This window comes from Ptychodera flava, chromosome 20, assembly GCF_041260155.1.
Source record: "Ptychodera flava strain L36383 chromosome 20, AS_Pfla_20210202, whole genome shotgun sequence".
NCBI classification, from domain to species: Eukaryota; Metazoa; Hemichordata; class Enteropneusta; family Ptychoderidae; genus Ptychodera; species Ptychodera flava.
The window spans coordinates 17,734,486-17,746,721 of NC_091947.1; the positions used below are offsets into that span (position 1 = coordinate 17,734,486).

General features: G+C 36.7%; 1 protein-coding gene across 3 annotated transcripts in view; it reads right to left on the reverse strand.

Annotated features, from left to right (window-relative positions):
* Positions 1–4,470: 4,470 nt before the first annotated feature.
* The window catches only part of LOC139120195 (glycerol-3-phosphate acyltransferase 1, mitochondrial-like), a 52,073-nt gene continuing 44,307 nt past the window's right edge, over positions 4,471–12,236 (reverse strand). For all 3 annotated transcript variants that reach the window (XM_070684363.1, XM_070684364.1, XM_070684365.1), the window contains 3 exons: positions 11,640–11,750; positions 10,571–10,763; positions 4,471–9,842 (listed from right to left, as the gene is read on the reverse strand). In XM_070684363.1, the coding sequence (XP_070540464.1) occupies positions 9,667–9,842; positions 10,571–10,763; positions 11,640–11,750 (480 nt within the window). In that variant the 3' untranslated portion in view covers positions 4,471–9,666. The remainder of the gene's footprint in view (positions 9,843–10,570; positions 10,764–11,639; positions 11,751–12,236) is intronic.

The window sequence follows — 12,236 nt, forward strand, 5'->3', positions numbered from 1 at the left end:
TGGAGGCTTTTTTGTGGTTGATAATTACACGAGATTATGCGAAATGTACGACGAGATGGCATCGTACTGCCAGTCGCGTAGCAACCATAGTTACTTTGTGAACTCTCAGGCCAGAAACACTGCTTCACGCAAATCAAAACATAACACGCCAGCAGTTTCATAACATGTCCTTCCTTGACGCATGTGTGAAAGACGGTATGACTGACCGTAAACCATTGAGTAAAACCAGACAGTATCGATAAAAGACTTTCAAATTTGGTTCAAACACGCTCATTATATATTCATAAAAATATGAGAGGAATTTTAAAACGGTAAAAACTCACTTTCCTGAAGCTCAAAACATTCCGTTTTCGCCAGCACGTCAATTCTGCTCAGCACCACACGAAAACAACAACACAAACTTTGCCGAACATACTTTCGCTTAACAATTGGCGAAAATCCGAAAATTACCGAAGGATTCATGGTCGGCACTCTTCGGAAAAGAGAGGCGAGAGCAACCCTGCATGGATGGGTTACGTAACCGCTTCACGCCTTAAACAATACCCGTTGCGACTCTATCTATCTTTCTCTATGATTCAGTACGCCGACATGTATTCACTTTCTGTGGACACGCCTTTTTTACAACGCTGCATTTTCTTGGAATCCAAGCCTCTTGCAAAATATCAATTTCTTCTACCCTTTAGCGTTTTTACAACAAGTTTTGCATGCGTTGATATTTTGTGAATAAACCCAGTCCTGTTTAGTGTAAAGGTTTCCTGCCCGCATGCAAGTTACGGACCGAATGTCACCAGCGCGTTAAGGCCCAGGTTCTCAATTACACCATGATTACACCATAATTACTGTAATTTTACATTGGTATACACGAAATTGCTCATTTCAACAGTCAATTTTAGTCTCAAGGTGATAGTCAATTGGATCTGAACTAAATTACTGTAACAGTCCATCTACAGACGGAAGTTATGGTACTACTGGATGTCAGGGGAATTGTTATATTCCAGGACTTCATTTTTTATTTATTTATCTGTGCATTCGTTCGTCTATTTATTTATTAGTCATTTATACTTACGAAAAAAAATCGAAACGCCTTCATCAAACCAGGCAAGCACACAAATTACATCTTGTCCTCTGAGAGAGTGAACTAAATTTTCCTTAGATGTTCAGGATTGCAGTATGTCTGGCACTTAAAAACTAACTGTAGGATAAACCATTCAAGATCAGTCTTATCGAAAGCAAGCATTTACTCCGATGTGAAATGCAATCTTTGCCTAACAGAAAGGCTATATTCATAAGCTTAATCATGCAAGCGTTCTGAGTTGGTCTCCGAGTGCCGACACAAAAACAAAGTTCACTTGTCCAATTTCCACCCAACCAACCACCACAAATAACCGGAGATCACAATATTGTGTTTTGCCGTTTTCCTTTTTATTTTCATTTCGAAGATGCATTTTCAACCTCATTTTACGGCAAAACATGAGATTTAATTACATATCCCACGTGTAAAGCGGGTATTATAAGCTTATGTTTTGCTTTGCACAAGCCAGCACTGTACGTTCAGTGCATTGTTTGAGCTCTCTCCGGAAAATCGCCCACAACATTGGTATATTTACGGTGTATTTACCAGGATTTGCTTATTTCTAAACATCATCGTATGTTTATTTGTTTGAGAGAAAAGCCAACATAAATGCATATAAATATTGAATGTGTGCGTACCTAAACAAACAAACAAACAAACAAACAAATAAAAAACAAACTGAGCCTATGTTTCGAGGTCTTTTGACCCAGATTACTGAATTGAATAGCTGGAAAAGCTGGAAATTATGTTGTTGTTGGGGGCGCACTACAAGCGCTCCTTGCGACCGAGCAGCCGAACTCAGAAACTTCGCGGACAACCAAAGGGTCCTCGAGCTCCGATGATGATGATGATTAAACATTTAAAAATGAAGAAAAATAAAAATAAATTTGGACTCAGTAAAGTTGTTGTTGTTGTTGTTATTGTTGTTGTTGTTGTTGTAGGTGATAGTATTTGCAGAAAAGGACAAATTATGCGCTGCAAAATTCAAGACAGCCTCACTGTAAGGCCTACACATGGAGGTAAGCTACCTCCATGCTATACACATGCGCTGCAAAATTCAATACAGCGATATTGATGATGAAGATGATGATTAAATATTTAAAAATGGAGAAAAATAAAAATATATTGGACTCTGTAAATTTGTTGTTGTTGTTTTTATTATTGTTGTTGTTGTTGTTGTTGTTGTTGTTGTTGATAGTATTTGCAGAAAAGAACAAAGTATGCGCTGCGAAATTCAATACAGCCTTACTATACTATGCGCTGCAAAATTCAATACAGCCTAACTATACATGTGCGTTGCAGCCTAAATATACATGTGCGTTGCAAATTCAATACAGCCTAACATTACCCAAGGGTTGTCACTTCATTGCCACACACTTTTTTTCAATCGCCAAAAATGCACCTAGCAAGCATCGAAATCGGTAAAATTCGACGTAGGGTCAAAGCACATTAGTCCTTCTCAATCATACTCAGATATTTTTCCTCTTACCGATGAAAAGTCGACAAATCGGCAGGTTTTTCAATACATTCCAGATTTAAAATACCCCGCGGTAGATGAAGTCACGTGGGCGCATTTCAAATCGAACCATTACCGATTTCGATGCTTGCTAGGTGCATTTTTGGCGATTGAAAAAAAGTGTGTGGCAATGAAGTGACAACCCAAAATTTAATTTTCCCCATAGAGTTAACACAGGAATGATAGCCATTTTTAAATTCATGTTAGAGAATTTGTTCTGCTAATTCCAAACTTTGCACGGTGACCTCCAATTTTTATCGTTGAATTGGTAAGAGAATGCCATTGGTTGAAAGTTTCATTCGAGAAAGTTTGAGCAAAAGTTTAAGTCTCACTTTCGAGGCGCATACTACCTTAAGTGATCCATGCGCATACTACTTTAAGGTAGTTCGCGCCTCGAAAGTAAAAGACTTAAACTTTTGCTCAAACTTTCCTTAAGGAATCTTTCAACCATTTACTTTCAAAATGGAGAATAAAAATCGGGGGTCACAGTGCAAATTTTGGCACTAGAGAAACAAATAACTCAAGATTTTCCGATATTTGAAATTCAAAATGGCCGCCATCCCTGTGTTAACTCTATGGAGAAAAATAAAATTTTCGAATTTCGTAAAACTAAGCCGGTGTAAAGTTTTCTTACTCCAAGAGCTTTAAAATGAACCCTTACAAGTGGTATATCAAAAAAGAATTGTAAAAGTTTGAGAGTCCGAATATCTGTCCCCGAGGTGCATTCTACCTTAAGTGATCCATGTTTCAACACACACATAACTATATAATATGAGGTACTGTGTGCCTAAATGAAAGACAGTGTATGCAACCATTTCATATAGCCTCTCTACTACACAACTTTTTCATACTAACAGACAATTGATATTTCGTTTCTTAATTTCTCATTCTTTGCATAAATTATCTGCATTATAATTAGCACCTGTACATAAAGTAGCAGACTACACATCTCTCACATCTCAATTATTCATTTGAATAAATTATCTGTGTTGCAACTATCACCTACATGTTTGCTATACCTATAGAACACAAAGTAGTGTCTGCTTGAACGCTATATAGAGTTTATGCATCCATTTCACAAAGCCTGTCTTATATACTGGCCATTCTCCGTCACAAGACAAGAAGCTTGGGATGCAACAGCACCACATGAGGGGCAGATCCAAATGATATTAGCATGGGTCAGCCAGGAAGTGTGAAAAAAAAGAAAATATTATCCATCAAATGTTAGGAAAAAGAGAGGGACAAACCAGTTTGCTTCAAAGAAAGCTGTGAACATGAGAAATATTTGCTGTATAAAAAAATGGATTGATTTCCCTATGTATTTTAAAGTTGGCACTGCAACGGTAAAATTGTTTTCCAAATATGAGTGTATTGGCAATTTTTTTTGTGGAAAGGTCAGATAATTTGAATACTTAACCACAATTGAACTGAGGGAAATATACTCTTATTAGGACAAATGGCCTACTGTCCTTGGCATTCTGTGGTCTTTCCCAACAAATGAGTTCATTGACATAGTGTTTGTAGTTTGACCCCGACTCAGGACCATAACCAATGCTGACAAAATACTGTGAATTAGACCATCCTATACAAGGACAAATTATTTGATAATGGTTTTCAATAACATTACTGATATCATAAACATTAAGTCAACTGCTTTCAATTATCAATCCAGGCTACTGAACCTTGATCACAATGAGCTCTCAAGGTCAGCTTGTTTGAAGCATGATATAATATCATTTATTAATACAATATATGTTAATGAGTGATCTAATATTCAAATATTCATGATATGCAAATCAAATAGTAAATATTCATGAGGTTGTGGCACACAGCATTTACACTCACTGATAAACACTCACACATAAATTTCAGAGCAATGTGGTACAATGATCATTAGCACACCTTTATTTCAGTGTTAAACAATGTATGAATTCAGATGAATACAAAAAAATGTGAAACTGAAGGCGTGCGATATCCTTGCAATGACATCAGATAAAATCCACAACAATAACAAAAGTCACCTGGGTACAACTCTTTTTTTATCTTGATCAGAAATGTTAAAAACTGATGAAATTACAAAACTAGTTATTTATATGTACATCAATTACTGCCTGGGATTCATGACCTTTTGTTTCAAGTCTGATCTCTTCAGACAACCTTTGATGGTCACACACTGATTTTTAATCCTGAGAACACAATACAATACCATCGGACAATGACGTTTAGGCTTGATGGGTACAAAGTTAAATGAACAGTTACAGATATGCCATCAATTTCTACCAGCCAACAACACAATTGGCGCAGAAAGAATACAAACGAGAAATTTTGCAGACTGTGAAAATTACTTATTTATTAATGAAATGTTAAATTGAAGTAGCCACAATATGCATGACAAATGAAATTTTGTCAGTCTTTTTTTGAATTCCTGAAGTTGTCTGCAGACAAACATGTTTTTTTGTTTTAAAACCACAGTAAACCGTGGCATACCTTTATGTCAGAATGGTATAGGTAATGTTACTACCACTCTCAACAATTAAATACTTGGTTCTGCCAAAATGGCAACGGTGACAGTACGTGGGAAACACACAGCAGAACACATTTTCCCTTGACAACAAATACTTGATGTGTTATGTTGCTGATTCATCTTATCGTACTTCATGTAACTGATGAGTCAGGACAAATTTGCATCAGAACTGAATGTCCAATTTGTTGCAAAACTTTGTCAAATATATCAAACACAATGCATGCAGTGTATCAAAATTATACAACTTGAGAAAAAAACGAAATTAAATATTCTTTGAATGAACCGGTCTCAATTTTGATGATTCTGTTACAAAAGTTAGTTTTTCTGTATACAAGCCTAGCGTGACACTGACCTACATATTCTTGGACTTTTTACAAATGAGAATTTTATCATGTCTGCGTACTAAAACAGTTCCCTGACCTCCATGGTCAGAGATGGTATTTTTGAAAAAACAACTACCACTGTACACAAGGTGAAAAAGAGGCTATCAGCCCAGTCTGTAATTTACTAGTTTATGAAGACACATTGTTCACATTTGTAGAAAAAAAAATATGAATATATTGGCATCCTGCCAGTTAATGTATCAGTATCATAAACACGGTCTGTCATAGTAAAGGTGTCAACTTATGCATGGATACTCCCCCTCCCCTCCAAACCCCAAAGACAGGACTGTATACTTTTGTAACTTGACATGGTGAAGTATGCTCTGCTTGAGACAAGTAAATTTTCTGACAACTGGACAATAATCTTGTTCATACATTGATAATCTACAAGACAACCTTTCAAGAAAGTTGTGGTACTACGTACTGGATGATTCCAAAATCAAGCTTTTATCATATAGACTTTTCATCACTCTATGTTCATTCATATTTGAGAACTTCAGTGAGATACACGCTTTTTATTTCCAGAAATCTGACTTGAATAACTCAACTGTGAGTTGCTCGTGTGTGTTGTCTCTTTCAGAGAAATGTCGTTGTTGAATAAACTCTTCAAAATAGCAATCCACGCAAAAACTATGAACACTAACTTGGTAGAATCTCCTCAGTCATTCAGTAAACATATATCTTATTCCTTTTCCACAACAGAATCTTACAAAAACCCTTTGAGTTACTAGTAAAGTCACATTGTGTAACTAAACATCCACTTTGTAAATTCATCAATTTCTAACTTTTAAACATTACTGGCCAATCATGAAAGACATTTTGTAACTTCACTACAATGAGGGGTCTGACTTCCTTCCTCTTCTCCCTCCCCTCATTACAACTTCCACTACCAGCCAAGCCATGGAGAAATCTGCAGATTAGCCATTGTGTTACATGATCATGTAGCTAGGGAAGGAACCCTCACTCTGATCAAGTTTTTTCCGCAATTACCAATCATGCATGATCTCATTGCTCTATCCCTAGAACACTGCATGGGGTCTTTGGATTATCAGCTTATTATCACTCAGCATTGCTGGCCCTTCAAACAAACCACTTTGGTGTTTACCTTGAATTTCAAGGAAGGTTATGGCCATGTACTGCAATTGATACGCTTCCCGTCAACAACAGTGTTTCATCAACATCATCTTTGATCTCACAAAGACTATGATACTACCACACGATAATGAGGGGGAAAACTACATGTTATCATTGTGAAAGCTTTAATATTTTTGTCCTTTGTTTGTATGGAGTAAAGTTCACCATACACTGTCCATGACTGAACTGGTTATGAGAATATTAGCCATCAGTGTTTTACATCAAGCACAAGCATGTAACACAATTTCTGATTTGTTCATACCAGCACTGGCATGTAACATGATTTCTGATTAGTTCATAACAGCACAAGTATATCCAAAGATATCTTGTTAAATTGGCAGATTAAAGTTTGCTCAGAGAGACGTACTCTGGGACTCATGGTGATCACCTGCTTCAGATAGAACTCACAATGAACACCTGTAAAATTAAAACTAAATAATATTGTGACGCTGCACTGACTAGATCTGGTGCCTAGTCTTTGTAACTTTGATGGGCATATCAGTCACTTGATGATAAGCCAACCAAGCATATACACTATGAGAACAAAGACACATCCACAGGGTCCATACACTCAAAAGTCATTTAAAATTCAAGGACTTTTTCGGCATTTTCAGGCCAAAAATACCATTTGTTCATGTATTATATTTTTAGATTATATTGTTGTCTATACCACTTTGCATCTCATTTTTATGATATCATGACTGATCACCGGGTCATTTTTGAAAATTGTGGTCGGATTATCAATTTTCCACGACTTTCCAGGACTGAATTTCATTTTCGAGGACTTTTCCAGGACTTTCCAGGAGTGTATGGACCCCGCATCAAGTGGCCATTAAGCTGTGTTGAACTTAAGGATATGCATTACATTCCCTTTTTTTTCTTGTCAGTCGTTAGTTATCTAAATTTAAATATTTCTTGAAGGAATAAAACTTTTTTACATTGACTCTGTGTTTATTGCAAAATGAGAGAAATCACTGACACAAACCTATGCTACCATTTTTAATGAAATTCACAGATGGTAATAAACAAAGTAAAACAAAAACACACAGTACAGTTGTTCATTTTTTCCTTTTTAACAATGTGAGGTAATTAAAAAAACATTTACCAAGGATATAAAAATAACTACATTTTGCAAGTTTTGATAACCTGAGAAAGAAGAAAATTCTAAAATGCAAAAGACAACACGGAGTCGTACGAGAATGTTGACCATGCCAAGGTATGTGAGAGGTCACCCATGCCAGTCACCCTCTACTGTAATACCCCTCCACCGCTTTGAACTACACACAATTGTATCTCTACTCAAGGGTCAACACCAAGGTCAATCCTTGAACCTGAGTTGGGGTGAGTAGGGTCAGGGGCCAGCCACCAACCGAGGAGTTAAAATTCGTTTGGGACAAGACAGGCACTTTCATCAACTACCAAAGTATTTGAAAGTGCTTACAGGGGCCAAAAATGACTTTCTGTTTGTAATCTACTCAAAACTGAAGAAAATATATATATATGAGCTTTGATGGCATAATATGAACAGCATTTTCCAATGTTTGACTTTGACATTGATGTTGTAACTATCAAAAGTTTTACAAACTAATAGACAAATCTGCACATTTTGACATTATATCGCCGTTATATTACCGAGATACTGTTTTGCTTTTTAAAGTTTCATTGCAAAACGATGAAGATTATTTCATCTTCCACATTCCCAATGTCATCATTTTCAACAGCATTTCTTAGTCTCTCTCCCATCTTTTTTAAGCAAATCCTAAAAACAACAAAAATTGCATTGATACGACCTGTTGATGGCAGTTAAACTTAAAAATTTGGAACATCTTCAGCCTATTAAGGCTTGCAAACTATTGTTAGACTGGCTAAACAGTACAAGAAACGTCCTACAGCTACATACAGGCAAAATGCAATTTCAAAGAACAGAAATATCAACTTATATAAAACTTGGGGGAAGAGTCTAGATATTTTTTTGTTGCTGCTTACATAACAATTACAGAAAACAAAGAGCTGACGAAAGATTTGCTTCCAGAAGTTAAGTCAAATGAACAAAACTTCAAGACAAGCACATGATTTTGAGAATGGAAATATACACTGCAGCAACTTTGATATGAGATATACATTTCACATCGTGCATTGACTAACCAGTAATGATATACATAATGGCAAGACTGGTATTAGTAATTTGTGTATTACGAACCACCATATGTTAACACAATTTCTTTATTATAGTTTTTTAGTACATCCTTCCCTTTTGACTAAGGAATCGCTTCCTTTAACATATGAAGTACTGGGATCTCGCCATTGTTTGAGGATTAGTCTATTCCTCTTTAAGGGGTGTACAGGTTACGATATGCTTTACCGTCTCACAGACAAGTTCAGCTGTAAATCAAGCAGATCAAAATCTTGATAGTTGGACAATGTGGATCTATACAGCTTCTTTTTCACAGCATTAACTAATGCTGAGTACTGATTTCTTGTCCAACTTATCACTGAGCATAACATGGGTCCCACGAGGACAGCACCCTTCAGTTCTGATTTTTCCATTGGTCGAACTGAGGAAATGAACCCAAAACAAACAAACACACAGACACACACTGCATAGATGCATGTTAATCGGCAACCAAATAATGCTAACTTTAAGCACCAAATCAGTGACATTTGGACACATCCTTTCCAAAACCTCTCACTTTGATGAAAAAAAAACACGCCTAAATAATAGAACAGCAGACTAAATCACACTTTTCAAGACTGGACAGATATGATATTCTAGACCTTTTCATCTCAAATTACATCTGAACTAGGCATGTCCTGTAATGTGTTTGGCCTGGTAAACAGGCAACTAGAGATGAAAGTCTCAAAGAGTTGTGCGTTTTTTTTCCAACATCCCATAGTTCATTTATTTGTGCCTTTATCCATCCATACCACTGCATTTTCAGCTATGGTGGCGCCGAAATCATCTCAGCATACATCTGCTAATCTGACCCATGATTCATACTATATCGGGGTACAGCGACGGCCAGACTTGAAAAACTCATCACATTTTGAATTCTTCAAGTTTTTCAATTAGCGAGTTCAATTTCTCTTCATCCCTGTATGCCTCGCGGAGTTGTATCAGCTTTTTATTTTTGGCATCGAAGTATGTGTCGGTTATCTTCTTTTGGTTCAGAAGCCGAAGAGTGTTCTTCAGTGTTTCCAAGGCACAGCTTTCAGCTGGAAAAGAACAGGAGAAATACACAATTGAACTTCTTATCAGAGTTTTTTCCTTTCATGAACAAAATTTTGATAAATCTTCTTGTACTCTGGTAATTTTTGTTTCTAAATGAGAATGTACGAGTTCATATTCTTCATTTATCAACTTAAATTCTTTCTCAATGACCATGCTGGAAACCTGGGAACATTACACACTGTCATACCCAACCTCAACCCCCTTGTTTATTTTTACACTTTCAGATAAACTGGTACAAACAGCCGACTTATAAAAAAGCTTGGCACTAAAGATGTCAAAACTGAATTTCAACCAAACAGATATTTTTCACTTGCAGTAACAACACCATAGAAATGATTAGGTAGTTTTACAAACTTGGTTCAGCATGGTATAAAATGAACCACAGCTCAGATAATTTCACAAATTTCTTTTTATCAGCAGGACATCAGATAAACTGACCAGAATTTCACCAGTTTGACTGGCTCTTTTTCAATAACCCTTTCGCCATCATGGTTTGGCCCCACACCATTTTTTTCTGTGGGAAAGTTGGACCTCTACATTGAGAAATGAGGTAAAATGAGTAAAATGATTAAAAGTTTTCCTCAACCATCCTCTATAAAGTCCTTTCCATCTCTGGCACTCATATCCATGAAAATTTACAACCTGATTCAAATCTTTTGAACACCCTGACTCAACGGGCGAAAATGCTACAAATTCAGCAACATGCACCTACCATAGTTTGTCAATCCTCTGTACACCCTTTCCTTGGCGTAGGAACCAAGCACCTGAGTAAATTCTGTCTCGTGTATATCTTTCTTGATTAACCTGGTCAGGTTGCATGCACAGAACCAGTAGCTCTCCACAAGCGGTGCCAGGATACTCTGAAAGAAGGTCAGCTTCTCAAGGTGCTCTGAAGACAAATTGATCTGGTGGCCAAGAAAGAATTGATAAAAAAATTTCAAAATGAGCGATATTAGTTTCATTGGCGCACATGGACATGGTTTCACCCTTTCACCACCATGGTTTGGCCCAAAACCCATTGTTATCAACGGTGACTGTGGACTTGTTTACAGGGAATTAGGGGTGAACAGCTTAAAACTGAATGGACTTTGTATTCAGTATCCAACATCATAGGTGTTATTTCATGTATGTCATCTCACTGATGCCAGCTACTATTACACATTTGACTGATTTGTTGCTAAGCAACCGCAACATCTGCCATAGTAACATAAGAGAATGAGATGGTCACTCATGGCATTGAAATGAACTAATGCAATTCTGACATTGTCAAATGAATACGTTGGTTGGCACAATTGTAGAAAAATTCACATCATTAACGAAATTCTTTAACAGCATCAGATATTTACGTCTGTATTAGAATTGTCATGACAACAAATGACCCTATATTCTGGCACTTTCGTCGGTAAAAATCTATCAGGTTGAGTGAACACTGTTACAGCCATTTCTATTCAAGGAATGCTGTACTGAATTGCCATGGTAACTGATTTTTGGGGAAACATCTATTTTCCTTACATCCAGATGTTGAATTCAAATGCTACATACGACAAAAAACACCAGGATGTAAGGTCATGAAAATGGCTACTTTAAGTTGCGTATACCTCAGACAGTGTGAAAATTAATAGATATGAACATCAAAATATCACATGTTTGTACCCTTCATGTTTGGTTAAACAGAAAATAAAGCTATATCCGAATCTAGAATTACAGCTACAGTTGCCTTACATTCATGCTATTTGTATGAGAGATGTAGATTTTATTGGTGAGTAGATGGGGAAACCTACCTTGAGCTGTTGGTCTGGTTGCATAGGCACATCTTCATCCTCTTCCCAGGACGTATTATTTGCCAGTCTGTCTGCCCAGGACTTCTCCTGACTGGTCGTATAGTGTTTGGTCTTCATAAAAACAAAAATGAGCTTGGCTTTAGTCTGAATCTTTCTATATCAATGTCCCTACATGTACGGTTGGTGCGACTAAATCATTGTTTGAAAGTATTCTCAGCAGTCTGGCTGAGCTTTATTTTTGTTTTGTTTTTTAAATTTGTTCATTTTTCACTCATTGTTCATTTTTAGAATTACAATCTTCACCTGTAAAAATCTAAACTGTCACGCAATGACATAGCAAACAGCCGAGTGACTCATTCAGTTGTTCTAAAGTTTGTGCAATTGACAGACAGACAGCCACATAGACATACAGACAACAAACCCAAACTTATCCACAAGAGTTCCTATTGCAATATGCCATGACACTAATTTGAGCTGAAAATCAAGGCGGTGCCATTAACGTATCAAATGTTATCTACCTCAAGGCCAATTTCAGCCATTTTAGCCAAAACATGAATACTTTCAAATCTGTCAAGAAGTCCAATAAATGCACTTGGA